This window comes from Dysidea avara, chromosome 4, assembly GCF_963678975.1.
Source record: "Dysidea avara chromosome 4, odDysAvar1.4, whole genome shotgun sequence".
NCBI lineage: Eukaryota > Metazoa > Porifera > Demospongiae > Dictyoceratida > Dysideidae > Dysidea > Dysidea avara.
The window spans coordinates 2232272-2250823 of NC_089275.1; the positions used below are offsets into that span (position 1 = coordinate 2232272).

Genomic DNA, 18552 nt, shown 5'->3' on the forward strand with positions numbered 1-18552 from the left:
ATGTATCATAACAAATATACAGTGTATGGTACTGTACTATCTATTATTCTCATTGCACACATCAACTCACTATTTCAACAGCATTAACATCTGCTCCTGATTTGATAAGTGACTCCACTACTTCAACAGTATTATTATAACCAGCAGCAAGGTGCAGTGGAGTCCACTGATCCTATAATAGTACACAAGACATGTGATATGATATGGATACATCTGTAGTATCTCGTGTATAGTTCACAACAAGAAGATTAACAATTCATAATCAACTGTAAACAATCACGCAACTACAGCAAACGGCTAGGATGGAATGACACTTACAACCCATGCACGTGCACTTACAATCACAATATTACATCATACACTATATAAGTCAGTTACGTCACTACATCTCCTCTCCCCTTAAGTGTCAGACTCTTCTATGTAACGAGTGGGAGGTCTGTGAATTCTGGAGGGATCGCGACGTTCACTTGTAGAGTCAGTTGAAACTTTGTCATTGGAAACACGAGGCTCTTGAACACTAGGGAACATATTCACGTCATCGTCATTCAGTAATGGTAACTCTGAGTCATCAGTGTAACATGGTCTGAGTTGATCTTGGTGACAGCAAATGATCTTACCATCTTGTAGCTTCACTTTGAAAGAAACAGGACCAGTCTTGTCCACAATTGAACCAGATAACCATCTCTGTCCTTTACGATAATTCTTGGCATACACTCTCTCTCCTACAGAAAAGGTACAATCTCTACAATGTTGATCGTGTGACTCCTTCTGCTTCTGTTGCTTAGCAACAACTCTCTCTTCCATATTAGGTTTCAGGAAATCCAGTCTGGAGCGCAATTGTCTACCAATCAACAGTTCACTTGGAGAGATTCCAGTGGTGCTGTGGGGAGTAATGCGATATTGAAACAATAATTGGGAGATGCGATCATTCAAAGTTCCAGAGGACTGCTTACGAATGCCTTGCTTCACAACTTGAACAGCACGTTCAGCCAATCCATTAGATGATGGATGGTACGGGGCTGTTTGAACATGGTGGATGCCATTCAGTCGACAAAATTCCTTGAATTCTACAGAAACAAACTGTGTGCCATTGTCTGATACAATAGTCTCAGGAATTCCAAACTGAGCAAAAAGTTGTCTGAGGTAGCGAATAGTGGCAGTACTGGTAGCATTCTTCATGGAAAAGGCTTCGATCCATAATGAATAAGAATCAACAACAATTAACAACATTTTACCTTCGATTGGTCCAGCAAAATCAATGTGCAGTCTAGTCCATGGACGTGTGGGCCATTGCCAAGGATGAAGTGGCACAGGAGAGGGTGTGGCTCAGTTCTGCTGACAGTCATCACAATGTTTTACAACATCTTCAACATCATTGTCCAACTTAGGCCACCAAACTAAGTGACGTGCCAAGGCTTTCATCCTTGTAATCCCGGATGACCACCATGTAATTCTGCCAAAACAGCACTTCGTCCTTGAGGTGGGACGATGACACAGACACCCCAGAGAATACAACCAGCATGAGTAGAAAGTTCAAGGCGTCTGTTCCAATAAGGTGTAAACTCACTGTCAACTTTCCTTGGCCAGCCTAACAAAATGTACTGAACCACTTTTGATAATACAGAGTCTGTCTTAGTCCAACTGGCAATCTGAGTGGATGATATAGGAGCATCATCCAATTTCTCAATCATCAGTACTAATTCTGCTGGAACGGGTGTACTAACAGGTTTGTCGGGTAAAGGTAAGCGACTCATTGCATCAGCATTAGAATGCTTACTGGCTGATCAGAAAATGACACTGTACTCATAAGATTGCAACAACAAGGCCCAACGTTGAATACGACTTGATGCTTGACTAGGAACATTCTTTGTCTCACTGAAAAGTGTCGTCAATGGTTGATGATCTGTTTGTAAAATGAACTTGTGGCCATACAAATAAGAATGAAAACGCTTGATACCATACACAAAGGCAAGACCCTCTTTCTCCAACTGAGAATAGTTTTTCTCGGCATCTGTCAGAATTCGTGATACAAACCCAATGGGCTGTTCTAATCCATCTGGAATGAGGTGTGATAAGACTGCACCAATGCCATAATCTGAAGCGTCGCAAGCTAAACGAATCTCCAGAATGGGGTCAAAATGAACTAGTACCTGTGATGATGCCAATAGAGTCTTGGCCTTATCAAAAGCTTTCTGCTGTTCTGCTGTCCACTGCCATTGAACTGATTGCTTCAGCAATTTGTGCAAAGGAGCAAGCTCTGTTGACAAACTGGGAAGGAACTTTGTGTAATATGTCACCATTCCCAGGAAGGAGTTGAGTGCGGTGACATTGGTAGGTGCAGGGACTTCCAAAAGAGCTTTGATTTTCTCTTCCACTGGATGAAGGCCTTGTGCATCAATACGGTGCCCTAAATAGGTAACAGATTCAGTTAAGAACACACATTTGTTCCTCTTCAACTTGAGACCAGCATCCTTTAGTGTCTGAAAGACTCTGTCCAAAGTTTTCAAATGCTCTGCGTGTGATGAGGCAGTAATTAAAATATTGTCAAGATAGACGGCCACTCCAGAAATTTCTCTGAGGAGACATTCCATAACACGTTGGAATATGCCCGGTGCTGACGAGATACCAAACGGTAACCGATTGTAACAAAACAATCCTCTGTGGGTGTTTATGACCACATACTTCTTGGAGTCATCGTCCAACATGATCTGTTGATAAGCCTGACTCATATCCAGTTTCGTGAATGAAGTACCATGGGCAAGTGTAGCAAAAAGATCTTCAATCCTAGGGATTGGATATCGATCAAGTTTAGATGCTTTGTTCACTGTGACTTTGAAGTCTCCACAAATTCTTAGTGACTTTCCATCAGCCTTGAGGACAGGCACAATGGGTGCTGCCCACTCTGCATACTGTATTGGTTCAATAATACCATCTTTCTCCAATTGTGAAAGTTGTTCCTCTATTTTGGCTTTCATTGAATAGGGAACAGAACGAGCCTTGCAAAATTTAGGTGTGGCTTGAGGATCCACATGAATTTTAGCTTTGAAATCTTTCAACTTACCGAGTTCTGGTTCAAACAACTCACTGTGACAATCCAGTAAATTATCCAACGTAGTATCACTAACAACATTGTAAATTTGTTTCCAATTTAACTGAATTTTAACATCCAATCACGACCAAAAAGACTTGGGCCATTTCCAGAAACAACAACTAAAGGGAGTTTGGCCTGTTGATTACCATACGTAACATTCACTTTCAACTGACCCAGAACAGAGATTGACTCTCCTGGGTAAGCATGTAATTTTACACTGGAAGGTTGTAAATCGACATTTGGAAAAACTTGTTGAAATGTTGCATTTGAAATTATTGAGACTGTAGCACCAGTATCAAGCTCCATGGAAAAGGGTTTTCCATTAAGCAGTACATCCACTGTAAATGGTTTGACTGTCTTATCCCCCACTACATAGAGTGCTGTAAAACTGTCAACATTGTCAATAGGCTTAGCTGCAGTGTGGGTTGATTTCTTCTTGACTTCTTTTGAATGACTGGGTGGTTGGTCTGTTTGCTTTTGTCTACACATTTTCTTCAGGTGTCCCTGTTTACCACAGTTGTGGCATTTGGCACTTCTGTAAGGACATTGTGTTTGTCTATGAGAAGATTGACCACACCGGTAGCATTCCTTAGCAAAGCCCTGCCCCAGCCTATGTGTTGCATCACTATGCGTGGGTGAAGCACCACCTTGTAAGGACTAGGCATGTCTGGCAGCTGATTCCATCCCATGGGCAATGTCAATGGCGCCCTTGAAAGTTAAATCCTTTTCAGTCAGTAGCCGTTTCTAAATTGTTTCATTTCCCAGTCCACAAACAAATCGATCTCTCAGTGCTTCATCAAGGTGGGCTCCGAATTCACAATGAATTGTGAGGCGTTGTAGTTCTGCGGCAAAATTTGTAACAGATTCTCTGGCATGCTGAGTGCGTCTGTGAAAGTTAAAATGTTCAGCAATGACCAGCGGCTTAGGTTCATAGTGTCCTTTGAGAATTTCCACTATCTGCGTGAATGACTTCTCAGCCGGCGCTGCTGGGGTAGTCAAATTCCTCAGTAGAGCGTAGGTCTTTGGTCCTATGGCACTTAAGAATACTGCAACCTTCTTTCCGTCAGCGACCTCATTGGCCATGAAATAGAGATTAACTCTTTCAACATAAGCAGTTATTGAGTCGTTCCTAGGGTCGAACTCAGTTAATCTTCCCACTGTCGAAGTCACAGTCACAGTAGGAGTTTCTGCCATCAGGATCCCGTACTCGTCGCCAATGTAGTATCTCGTGTATAGTTCACAACAAGAAGATTAACAATTCATAATCAACTGTAAACAATCACGCAACTACAGCAAACGGCTCGGATGGAATGACACTTACAACCCATGCACATGCACTTACAATCACAATAAATTACATCATACACTATATAAGTCAGTTACGTCACTACAACATGTATTGTAAAAATTTACAGTGTATGGTACTGTACTATCTATTATTCTCATTGCACACATCAACTCACTATTTCAACAGCATTAACATCTGCTCCTGATTTGATAAGTGACTCCACTACTTCAACAGTATTATTATAACGAGCAGCAAGGTGCAGTGGAGTCCACTGATTCTATAATAGTACACAAGACATGTGATATGATATGGATACATGTATTGTAAAAATGTACAGTATATGGTACTGTACTATCTATTATTCTCATTGCACACATCAACTCACTATTTCAACAGCATTAACATCTGCTCCTGATTTGATAAGTGACTCCACTACTTCAACAGTTTTATTATAACGAGTAGCAAGGTGCAATGGAGTGCACTGGTCCTATAATAGTACACAAGGCATGTGATATGATATGGATACATGTATTGTAACAAATGTACAGTGTGTGGTACTGTACTATCTATTATTCTCATTGAGTAGCACACCTATATACTTTGTAACGTCCGCTCCTGATTTAACTTGTACACAAAAATTGAATTTTTTAACTAGAGTAATGCATGATTAAATTACAGTAAAACAATAAGAAGTGTTATATTCCTACTGTGCTCAAGATACCATAACAGAAATGCACAGTGGGAATATAACACTTCTTATTGTTTTACTGCGATTTAATATCATGCCACTACTCCAGCTTGTTTCAGTACTTTTTAGTGATGTGTAATGGTCACTACTCTAGTTGAAAATTCCATTTTTGTGTACTTGTTTGTTAACTTTTTTTGTAAATAATTATTATGACTGGTGAACCCACACTTACCACATCAAAAGAAAGAAATGGCGCTGCCTGCCTCAGTTATATCAACTATCTTTTGAAAAGTGACATATCCATTACGCTTCGTTGTCAGTTATGTTCAACCCATTACATAGTGGTATGAATCAAGAACTATTCGAAAAGCACCACTGCAATCAAAGTAGTTACTATGAAAGATATGGACGATTTCCCAGCCATTACAAAGGGAAGCCATCACATGCCACTGCCAAATCTACACATTTCTCTGTTAGCAAAGATGACTGGGACACAAAGAAGAACAGTGGTAAGTCCATGAAGAATGCATTGTACATACTGCAGTATGCCAAAGGCACCTCTCGGGCCAAAGCAACGTTGAACAGTCAAAAAACCAAGCACATAGCCATAGCCATTATCAAGTTATGTTAGTCTGAAGGCATCAATCAGTCAGTTACTCAGTCAGTCAGTCAATCACTAGAAAATTCCATTTAAAGTTTTTTTTTTTTTAATTTAATAACAACTTGTTGAAAAAAATTCTGATCAATCTGAAGGCTTGTTTGGGTTTAGTTTTACCTAACCAATACTGCCTCATCGTCATCTGGGAATGTGAGGCTGGTTTTTGGGTGATGTTTTTCATAGGCCATGCCCACACCTTTGTAGTCCCTACTATACAGTACTATTATACTGTGTGATAAGTAACTCCACTACTTCAACATTGTCACTATAGCAAGCAAAGTGCAGTGAAGTACACTGATCTTACAAGTGTAGGTTAGAGACCTAGTAGGAGGATCATTGCGGATTTAAAATCCATGAAGATCCGAGGGTGTGGTCTCTAGCCGACTTAGAAAATGTATGCAATTCAGATGGAAATACAGGTGAAGTCATTCTTGGATTGGGTTATATGTCGTACTGAAATTGTCACACCATGTTAAAAAAATCACAGTAGACTGCATGAATGTGCTGTTGTCAAAGTGTTGAAAAGATTGAAGCTCGCACTGCTTCCTTTCACAAGTTAAACTTGGATCTGGAACAGCTGGGAAAAGGCAGTGATTGATAACGTCGAGCTGGGTTAGCGGTAACCAGTGCCTATGGCATTACAGCAGTGTAAAGAACACGTGTGTCAAAAAAGGAGCTTGTGGGAATTTATATAATGGGAACAAGTTGTCACAAATTGTGCCTTCAGTGGCTCCACAGTAGACTACACGCATGGTATGAAGAACAGGCACAGTTTCGAATATGGACCATACCACATTGCACGTAGTGCAAAATAACATTTCTACAAGGAAGCTTACCCATTTAGGTCTTATTACAATCCGTCTTAATACCCTCTAGAAACAGATGGGAACTAAACAGAATTTTCATGATATTTCCCATCTTCTCCGCTCATCGTAACAAATGTATATACGTTTGATTGTACCTCCCATGATCAAATTCTTTTAGGCATGCCTATAAAATAAACACAGTGGTTAATCTCATGTTGGCCTGGGTGACTAGTTGCTGACTGCAGGCTATCAGCCTGAATATAGTTGGAGAGAATTGATGATGGAAAGTGAGATTTGTGATACTTGAGGTCTTTACTGCTAGCAGGTTTCTAACCATTTTAAGAACCTGCTAGCAGGTCTCTTAGAGAACTTCTTATCCTCCAAAGATCAAAGCATTATGCATACCATTTTCTAAGATACTATTAGCATCCACTATATATACAGTACTTCATATTTTCTTCAGTGTTTACAACTACATAGCAATGCTTTTACCATGTACTGACTGTTCTATTACAGTTCAGATGTTCGTCCCATTACATGTTGTCTTGTATGACATTGTTCTGTTAGATTATCTTGATAATTTTCAACCAGAATGTGCAAAGTTTATGTTCCTCAGTATCAAAAATACAGTTATAGTACTATGTCAGCATTACACTCAATATTACTTCCCACCAATGATTTCCCAACTTTGCCAGTAGCAGTTTCCTAGATTTACAAATTGGTATGCATAAAATCCTTTGATCTTGGGAGAAAATTGGGTCTTTAAAATCCCTAATATACCTCTGGAGAGGTTTTCCAAAAATGGTTAGAGACCTCTGGAGAGGTTTTTTGCATAAGTCATAGGTATCTTTGCTATTTTAGAGACCTGAGGAATGGCACAATAATCACCGAGGGTGAAGCCTGAGGTGATTATGTGCCATTCAGAAGGTCTCTAAAATAGTGATGATACCGTGGATTTGGGCAATAATCAATTTAGACAATGGCTTGTGTGGCTCTAGTCATTTCATTGCCAGCAATGGCAGCTTCCTGATCAAATTAGTGCTAAAATAATTCACTGGTAGGCTTCCTAGATGAATATGATCATCTTTATTATCCAGTGATGCACTCTACAATGATTTCTGGTGGCTATTGTGACTGGAATCCAGCAAAACACACAACGCATGTCACAAAATTTGTCATGGGCATCTAACCAGTTTAGATATCTACCCACAGGTATCTGTTGGATTTTAAATACTTCATTAATGACTAAACTTCAAAGCATGCTATGCAAGACCTCCTATCTCCAGTTGAGGGAGTCAACACACAGCACGCCTCACTAACGATCACTGATATGCTAAGTGGTAGAGGTGTATCGATAATTGGATTGGTTAAAATATTGGCCACCGATACAGTAATTTTTACTAATATTGGTATCGGTACAGCATTACCAGAAATTTAGTACATTTTTGGTCGTGTGCATTAGTGTAGGCAACCTGTGTAAAATATTCAAATAATACAATCACTTTTGAATGCGATGCTTTTAAAGCAATGCATATGTTGGAATAAATGTCTAATGATTGAAACCAACACATTCCAAAGGGTTTGAAGCCAGTTAGTTCCTAACCACAATATTATCTTGCACTAACCTCAAAATTTGCTTCCACTTACTACACTTCAAAGCCATACTGTGTATGTAGGTGTGTGTCTGTGTCTGTGTGTGCGTGCGTGCGTGCGTGCGTGCGTGCGTGCGTGCACACGTACTTGCACATGTGCGTGTGCATGGTTTAATCATGGCACATTTATACCTAGAGTGTTAACCACATCAAAGGGATACTCGAAATAACTGTTTGTGTGCTTTAACTTTCTCAGTTAAGGAACATTCTGTGAGATATAAACTGTTTGTTTCTTTCTTTCTTTTTTCCAATTTCTGTTGTAATTTACAAGTACATGTTCCTTTATAGCCTGCAGCTCGTCTATACAAAACCATTCATCAGGAAGCCACAAGTCACCAACTAAACTGATGATTGTTTATAATGTGCATGCATGTGTGCGTGTTATTGCATTTTTAAATTAATTGAGTTGATTGACTATAATGTAGTCTGTATCACAACAAGTACACCATAAGTGTCTTGTCCTGTAGGAAGCTGGTCTATCACATCATACTTCAGTCGTTTTGCTTTGTTATTATCACTAGCGTAACTAGTCAAGCAATTTTTGGTCCAAATTTACACCAGATTTAACCTCAGATGGGTAAATTTTTGAAAAATCTTCTGTGGGGGCATGCCCCCAGACCCCCTAGATGAGAGCATGCTCTAGGTTTTGCACTGTGTACGTGCTCAAAACTCCTTAGTTTAAAACAACACCCATCATAATTTGCTGATTTTATTACAAGCATTTTTCTAGCTCGATGTAAGTGATTTTAATATACCCTGAAAAGTAGACTCATTGGCGCCAGTTTCAGCTAGCTACTACTTTCGTAGTTTACTTGCGGGAGAAAACAGAACACCTATAATTAGTTGGATTGAGCTTTCTAAGTAAGGTGAGTGCTGGATTTGCCTATTAATGACGAATGACGTAGGCAATACGTCAAAGACTAAAGCAGTTTCTAATTTGTTGGAGCATCGCTGTACATTTATGGACGGCCTGGAACCACAAGTAGATGGCTGTATTTAGCGAAGATTTTAGCCTACATGTTAATCATAAGGTGAAAACGATTGGTTACATACAGATTAAACCGACTTTGTAGGGTGAGTGAGTCTATTGTATGTTAAACCCATAAATTTGGGCCTACTGAACCATAGTCTGCATTGCCACATGTAGACGGACTTCAATCCTACCAAATGGGTCATTTAGCCTCTATTTATACATATTCCATTACCTCCACTACAAAGCGGACATTGTACACAACTATTTGAGATGTATTGCCAATACAACACTGTATGTCAATTTCATTTTTAATCAGCAGGCCCATGACCTCAAATTTCTGGTATTGGAACAGTAGGAGGACCGATATCGCACCGATATTTATACAGTAGCAATAGTTTGTACATAAACGGATTATGCATTGGTTTTCTATGTTATCCTTATGGCTCTTTAGTGCCATTGGCTTATTGTTCACTCTGCAACAAGCACTACGCTATGAAAAGCCATACAAATACACGTGATTCTAGTATTTGTTGCTGGAAAGCTTAACATAGTCTACAAATGAAGCAGTTATAGAGTAGCTTTGTATACTAAAAAGAAGGGTCACAGGATAACCAGGGAAACTTGCTGTACCAGCTTTCTCACAAGCTATTAGAATGCGGAGTAATGCAGAAATATCCATAAGGCTTCATGGGAGTATACATTAAAATGTTTGCGGGTACCTAATTATCTGGATTGCACAATAGAAACCCAAGCTGTATACCACCACAGGCAGAGTATAGCAATGGATACATTCACATGTTGTTGTACGGTAGGTAAATTTACACTTTTGTTTGATTAAAACTATAATGTAAATATCGAATCAACTATCGGTTATCGGATTCTTTTGGTGGCATCAATATCGGATATCGGTGTATGCCAAAACCCCATATCAGTTCACCTCTACTGAGTGGCATTGCAGATCTCACAATTGATCACTGATCTACCGTACGGAAGAAAACTTTGACGATCAAAAACTTTGGCAAATCAATAATGATTTGCCAAAGTTTTTGACCACCAAATTCTAAGATTATCTCGTGCAAGATCTCGTGAACAAACACGTGTGTACTGAATCTGATATGTCATGTCGATTCTAAAGTATTTTAAGCATATTGACAGTAAGGTTCGTCCCTCTGCAAGTGTTTTACCAGATCCTACAGGGCCATTAAGCTCATCAATTTCGACGGGAGAGATCGTTTCGGTAAACGAACGAGTTACTGACATAATAGATACGTCAGCCGATTGTAAGAAAAGCAGCAGAGGACCATATCAGAAACTAACGTCAGCTCAAAAACTGCTAGTTGCCCGGAGGGCTGTGGAATAGAGTATCTGCAAGTCAAGGGTGATGTTCCCAGTGAAAAAGAGTTTGAAGAATTTTCTTCAAAAAAAAATGACCATCCCCTGAAGATAGGAGAAGAACTGGATAAGCAAGTCAGAGAATATGTCACCTATATGAGATCTACTGGAACAGCTGTTAATACCACAGTAGTCATGTCATGTGCTGAAGGTATTCTGATGCATGAAGATGCAAGCTTGTTGTCAAGAGTAGATCTGAACAAAGGCTGGGCACAATATGTACTTCACCGAATGGGTTTTGTTAAACGCAAAGCAACTACAAAGGCTAAAGTCACCATGGAAAATTTTGCTGCACAATTGAAGTCTGATTATTTGCTGGAAATCAAGAACGTAATAGTAATGGATGAAATTCCAGCACAGCTAGTAATTAATTTTGACCAAACAGGCTTAAATATTGTGCCAACCTCGGATTGGACTATGGAGACTGAGGGAAGTAAAAGAGTTGAAGTCATTGGGAAAGATGATAAGAGACAGCTCACAGCAGTATTGGCTGGTACACTTGACAGAGATTTCTTGCCTTCCCAGATAATGTATCAAGGTACAACTCCACGCTGCTTGCTTAAATATGAATTTCCAAAAAAATGACACATCACATACTCCGCTAACCACTGGTCTAATGAGGAGACAATGACAGAATATTTTGACAATGTCCTGATTCCATATATTGCAGAGAAAAGGGAGAGTCTTAATCTTTCTGAAGATTATCCAGCCTTAGTTATTTTGACAATTTTAAGGCTCAGTGCACCTCAGCCTTTCTCACACAATTGGATCGCAACAACATCAACGTGGTGCTTGTTCTACCTAACTGCACTGATCGTTTGCAGCCCCTTGATGTCAGTGTGAACAAGGCAGTGAAAAACCAACTTCGTGCTGAGTTTCAGCATTGACATGCCCACCAAGTATGCCAACAAAGCTGAGAGGGACAGAGGAAACCCATCGACTTGAAAATGAGTGCCGTAAAGCCACTGAGTGCAAGTTGGATTGTGTCTGCATGTAGTTACAAAGTATGTAAAGAACAACCCAGAGATTATCATTAATGGTCAAGGGGTCTGGGATTGCTTCTTGCATCTAGTTGCTATGTATATTAATAGACTATATAGCATGATTGTTATAAACTCTTTTCCAATGATTGCAACATTATTATTAATTTGAAAGAATACAATTAAAAGAATTGATTAGAAATGTAGCAACAGCAAATGTTTACAAATTAAAGTGATTGTTATTAATGTTACTTGCGAGCGCATGGGAATGGCGTCATCTCTTGTTTTGTAAAACATTCCACTAAGTGAGACCTCATCTTTTGTTGCATGAATTTCAGTTTACTAGGGCGTTTATTAAATACCAAGACCACAGCGAATGCTATTGCAAACAATCCACAATCCTTTCTACCAATTTGTTTTTGACAGCTGCTCATAATGATCCTTATATTTTCTGTTTCACGTTGATACAGACCACGAATGACTGCCTCAGTTTCTTTGTCACAGTTAGTGAAAACAGAATCAAGCACTCTAACTTCACCTTCCTTACAGTTAATGGTAGAAACAGTTATCCAATGGTGTCATGTTGAACAATGTACAATCTGAACACTATCCTCAATTTCTGGAATTTTTCCTTTATACAATGTTGTACGGAGCCCATTAATCTTTGGATGCTTCTCCTTTAGTAATCGCTGAGCATAATTGATTTCAATATCTGAGAGCTCTCTTCTCCCATGATGATTTTCTTAGCATCAAATATCTTTTGCTTTTTGGCTGGTGGCTCGTCAACACTACAACTTTCTGTAATATCTACACTCAGATCTGATAAACAGTCATCTATCTTTAATATTGGAGCCGGAGAATCAATTGGAACATCACTGTCAATGGGTGTAGAGCTTGAAGACTGATCTTCACTTTGGTTACTCACCATTGATGCAACAACTTCGCTTGACGGCATTGTAGTACCAGTACATTCGAAAGTACATGTTTGTAATGTAGATTCTAACTGTCGCCTCGCCTTGCCTGCTTCATTTAAATTACTCGCAGCGGACTTCAAAATGCAAGGTATTTCAAGTCCACCTTGTGGCAAATCAGATGAGTATCTTTCCGGGAACCACTACCACCACGCCTGATGAATATCAAACATATGGCAGAAATTTTTCTTGGGACGTGCCCAACAGTTTTAATGTCTCCTTCGATGGTTTTCTTAATTGCCACGGCATGGGTGTCATAGCAATTGTCAATCTCTCGTTCGCAGATCAAACTTCCACCAATGCTTGGATTCTCACAAATACTTTTATATTCATGATAGCCACAAATCATAGACTCCACAGAAAATCCCATTGTTTTCATCTTCGCTAAATCACAAAACGGAATCACACTTGCACCTGGGCACAAACAGCACAAGCTGAGCTTATATTTTGAGCTTTAATTAGAATCACGAAGTTAATTACTGATTCGCCAAACTTTTATTCGCCAAAATTCCACTATTGTAAATTCGCAAAACTTTTTGATCACCAAAGTTTTCTTCCGTACGGTATATATGCCTCCCTCAGGAGGCAGAGCAGATCAATGAGCCTCCTTTTATATATAACAATGTAGAAAGTGATTGTGGGTTTACATTTTGTGCAAGATATAATGTTTTACTCAACCCACAATCAATCTACATATATCAACACCATTTTCTAAGTCAGTTAGAGACTGCCCACTCAGATCTTCGTGGCTTTAAAAAAACCTCTTGCATTTTCAAAATCACAAAGACCCTCGTAGTAGTCTCTAACTATTACTTATACAAAGAACTGTTGATAATGTATTGCACAAGCCAGGCTTGTGTGATCCCTTTCCAAATTACAACTGGAACCTCTCATACGTTTGTCAAGTGATATAGGGTTTACAACCACATCACTGACCTGCTTAATAACTGACCTGCTTAATAACTTATTTTCTCTTAAAACACCAGTTCACATGAACACCTCATCAGTGAGTCATAGCATCACATGACATATGTATCCTGGTTACAGTCATAGAGGATTATAACATTCAGCCATTGGAAATTTACCAATGAATTGCCTCAAAGACTCCTTGATTACCTGCTGGAAAAACAGCTGAACACTTTCCACTAAAAAGGCACTACTCTAATGAAACAGTCAAAAGATTTCTCAAAAATATGCACCTAAAAAGTCAGTTAGGAGGATCGAACTCTGTCCCTTTCAGTTTATTCACTGCGTACCTTACCACTGTATGTGCATGCCCATTCAACTTTCTTCAGTTCAAATGTACTATAGTATAATATTGTATGGCCACAATATTGACTACATATTGTTTCTATTGCTAGACATGGGTCCAGTAGTGCAAGTATATAAATGGTAACAAAAAGACACAATATTTTGACTGCAGAAGGAGTTTTGTGTCAAAATAGATCATTTTCAATATCAAAGATAATTTTATCTGTGACATGTCCATTAAAAACCCTTGGATTTGCATGCCTTTGCATGGTGCACTTTTCCCAAGCATTGTCAAGTCATACACAGTATTACAAGAAGCCATAAGCACTACCAGCAAACCAACACTTACGCAGTAGTGGAGAAAGAAATGGGACACAAAGGAGGACAAAGGTAAGTCCATGATGTATATGTGACCAACCGGCTGAGCAAAAACCAGCTGTTTTCGCACATTCCTCAAATTTCATTTTATTGCATCTCTGTGATCTATAGTAACAAAGAAGTGGATAGCCAAAGTTTCAGCCTTTTGTGATCAATGGTCTTGGAGTTATAGCACTTGACAGTTGGAACAGTGATAAACACAATTTCTACAGCAACAATACAAGAAATATATTACAGGCGCTCACGGCCACCCACGGGATGGGGGAGAGCTGGGGCATTTTGCCCCAGGACTTAGCCTCAAAGGGGGCCCAGGTGGCCCATCAAGGGCCTGTTAAATACCTGTTTTAAAGATCGATATACTCTAATAGAGCAGTCAAGATCTATATACTCTAATAGAGCAATCACAATATTCTTCAGAGGAACAGTGTAGCAAGCTTATAAATAAGGAGATACAGTTGGCTATTGTCATTGTTAGCAAGTAATGACCTTTTTTGGGGTCTTCCACTTACAGCTAGGCTAAAGTAGTGATTCAGAGTGAAACCCTCCTTTCCCCAGGGGCCCCACTTTAACTCTTTGCCCTGGGCCCCTTAATTTCTCTGGGCAGCCCTGCAGGTGCTTAGATAATCAATCATAACTCATCATTGAAACAAATCATGAACAAGGGACTTGGCTCAATCTGTGCACCATGTCCTGGCAAATCAATCAAGGTATAGTGTTTTCCCTGTACTCCTCTGTGTTGACAAAGAAGAACGCCATTCCAGCTAAGAAATGATAATGGTGAACATTGTTTTTACCGCATCATAAAAAAAAAACACTCATAGCTCACGTATCCTTTGTTGTGCAAACACGAAACAAATATTTTCTTACTCTCCATAATTATAAACAGGTAAATTCAGTGGTATATAGGTTGTTTTTTTTGATTTGAGCTTAATTTCAAATGCAATTAAAGTATTTGTAAATTTTTCATGTAGAACACTATTGTATTTCAATACAGTTTTATGGCAAAATAGAATTTTGCGAGAACGGCTGGTTTTCACTCAGCAGGTCACATAACTATATTGCAGCTGTTGTGATTGGCAAAACGATGAACAGTGAAGAAATCAAGCCTGTAGTGTTAACCATAAGGCATCAGTCAGTTAGTAGAAAATTAGTTGAATATTTCTTTTAAAATTCTATAGAAACTATTGAAAGTGCTTTGGGTAACTCTGAAGGCAAGGTTGTGTTTGAATATGTATAACCATGCAATAATGCCAAGCTGTCATATCATGAAATGAAAATGATTGAGTGACATTACTGAACAGGAAGAACATGATCATAATTATATTATACAGTGCTGCTCTCTATTAATTGGGTATACAATATCATGTTAATAAAACTGGACTAACTTCACCAGTGATGTTCACACAAACATATTTTCTGTGTATCAGCGTCTTCACAACACCAACATAACCAAACTCAGCTGCTGTTAGTAGTTGTTTATGCCTCCTTTCCTGTAGTAACAACAACTATGTAAATATTAGCATGCAGTGGCTATTAGATAAATGCCATGTTCAAATGGTTGACTAGATTAAAATTGTAAAACATAGTGCAACATACCTGTTTCTAACACATCACTAATGAAAATCAATTTTATACAAGTTTATAATTTCACAGCCACTGCATGAATAATTAAGGTCTTGTAGCACTTATTTAATTATCAATTTAACTAAATAGAGGTCTAGACAATTTCTTCTATTATAGTTTGTTTCCTCAACTAATAGTTAACTAATTACTGGTGTAATTAAAAATATAAAGATCCCAACTAGAGAAATAAGAGATATGAATGATGGTATTATAACATAGCCCTGTGGGAAAATCCTTACATTGACATTGAACAAAATAAATATTATAACATACAAATGTAGGGATTTTCCCACAGGGCTATACTACAATAGTTCTGTGGAGGTTGCAGTATACTACATTAGTGCCACATAACCTTAGGGCAGTTTGGAAATTTTAAACTAAATTATAAAGCCATTTCTAATTAGTTGAAGCCATATAAGTTCATTCAAATTATCTTTTGCTTTACATATCAAACAAATTTTCAGATCTCATCAGAAACTCTTTCAAAATGAACTGTTTTAGTTACTCTTCTAAAGGTGCCAATTTCAGTGTAAATGTACAGGTAGAAACAAGATACATAGATAAAAGGGGGGAATAGGAAATGCCCACAAAACAGGATTGCTGGAGTGGTAATGTAAACCACAAATCCCCATTTTGACTCTTCTATTGGGATGTCCATGGTTTACATTACCATGCACCCCAGCAATCCTTTCTTGTTTTGTGGGTTTTTTAGCAATCGCTACTCTTACCTTTAAAATTTCCAATTTTTAATCAATCTACTTTTTTTTATAATTCCATTAATTGGAATGATTTTGTCATTTACTACAAGGCTGCAATGAGGCAGGTACAGAGAAAAGCTATATCAGGGGCGGGGGTTCAAAGGATTCCATGGAACCCTCCTTTTGAAAGAGTCTAGCTGTCTTACTCAAGATACTCTAATAGAGCAGCCAAGATCGAGATACTCTAATACAGCAGTCACAGTATTCTTAAGAGGAGCAGTGTAGCATTGCAAGCTACATGTGGAGTTATAAATATGGAAATATAGTTGGTGAGGATATCTATGTACTATGGTGAAGGGCAGTTATTGTCAGCAGGTGATAACCTTTTTTTTGTCTTTGACTTACAGCTAGGCTGAAGTTGCAATTCCAGAGTGGAACCCCCTTTTTTAAAAAGTCTGGATCCACTCCTGTATATAGCATTGTTAGCAGGAAAGCTGGTTTTTAGCACTATGTGAGCAAAATATTTAAAGTAGGGAGACGAAAAGGAGCACATAGCTTTGATTTTTAAAAGTACAGTTTATCATATCAATCAACTTACATTTTGTCTTAGATCAAATATCACGGTCAAAGAAATCCTCAAATACACAAATGATTCCTTAACAAAGTTATCCATATTCTCGATAGCCATTTCTACTAAATGCAAGATAGCTGTCACTGGAACAAAATATTCTAGTACTAAAGAAGAATGAGCTGCTTTGTCAAATGGAGGGATTACATAAGACTTTACCCCCAAATGGAAAGTTATAAATTTTTTTAATTTTTCATATTCTTCCTTTGTTATACGTGAGAATATTTTACCACGTACAATAGCAACCATTTTATCATAGCCATCAGGAATATCTCTTTTCTCCTGCATACACTGCTCATAGATTTGTTGCAATTTCATTTGATTGTCTATTTTTTCTTCAAACTGGTTTAGCATTGCTTCACAATGTTCAGAAGACTCTAATGACTGAACAAGAAACCTTAGCAATGAAAAGTCATCCCATCTTAAACAACCACGAAGATTATCAGTAAACAATGTTCTAATATCATTACATGTATCTATGGCCTTGCGCTGCTCTTCATTAAATAGCAATACAGCTGGACTATCTTTGATAGTAAGGAAACTGCAAACATTTTTAATAGTATTTAAATTATCTTGTTCATTGCATTTTAATTCTCCAATAATATTTGACAACAGAAAACCAAACTCAATACTGGCTTGATGAGGTGTGGTTATCAAGGTTGTAGGTGACAACGGATTGCTGCTATTCTTTGCCACATCAGTATTGTCTTCATCTGTAAATGTAACAAATTTGTTACTACAACTTATACAGAATATACCTACCATACATGCACAGTAAATGTGACATATAATTTCGCAAAACATGACCTTTTGGATTTGAGCTCAATGTAGCTACAGACAAAAAAGCATCTTATATTTTAATGGTAATAAATCATGCACCATGGAAGCAGTTCAAGCATTTACCAGGTGCACACCCACATTCAGCCAAAGGAAGGCACCGGTAGTGAATGCACGCCTGGTTTCCTGAAATTGGTTTGGCAAAAACCATGTGTGCGTATCTATGTATTGGTACGTTTGTCCAACATCCACATGAGCAAGCAGATCTTGAGCTCCAGAAGATATTAAATTTCATTCAATAAAATAAAGGCCATTTACGTACTAGATTAAAGCTCCACTTGCCATATGTTTACTTGGAGAGGGTGTGGCCAGTAATGGAAACCAGGTGAAACAGTTTAGTAGGGGCTAGCCAACATGCTGTAACAGGCATATAACAACAGAAAAACAACATAATAGGCCTTGCAAGCTACCAGGAATGGTGTATCTTCTCAAGCTGAAAGAGAGGGTATCCCCTGCAAATGCAAACAAAAATTAAGAGCAGCCATGAGGCCTTTTGGCTTTGTGTAGATAATTTGCATATGAAAACATGATAGACAAACTATAAATTTACTGGGTGCCTGGTCTTTAGAAGTAGCACAACATGTAACTTGTTACAAAAGATTGTGGTGCTTCAGTACATGCAGCAGTCTCTATCATTC

The 18552-nt window shown here is 38.5% G+C and overlaps 1 protein-coding gene across 1 annotated transcript in view; it reads right to left on the reverse strand.

Moving 5' to 3' along the window:
- Positions 1–18552, reverse strand: part of LOC136252782 (poly [ADP-ribose] polymerase tankyrase-2-like) — a 49183-nt gene that overhangs the window by 9304 nt on the left and 21327 nt on the right. The window contains exons 5-9 of the mRNA XM_066045349.1: positions 17048–17790; positions 15514–15618; positions 4765–4866; positions 4555–4656; positions 71–172 (exon numbers count right to left, since the gene is read on the reverse strand). Of these exons, the coding sequence (XP_065901421.1) occupies positions 71–172; positions 4555–4656; positions 4765–4866; positions 15514–15618; positions 17048–17790 (1154 nt within the window). The remainder of the gene's footprint in view (positions 1–70; positions 173–4554; positions 4657–4764; positions 4867–15513; positions 15619–17047; positions 17791–18552) is intronic.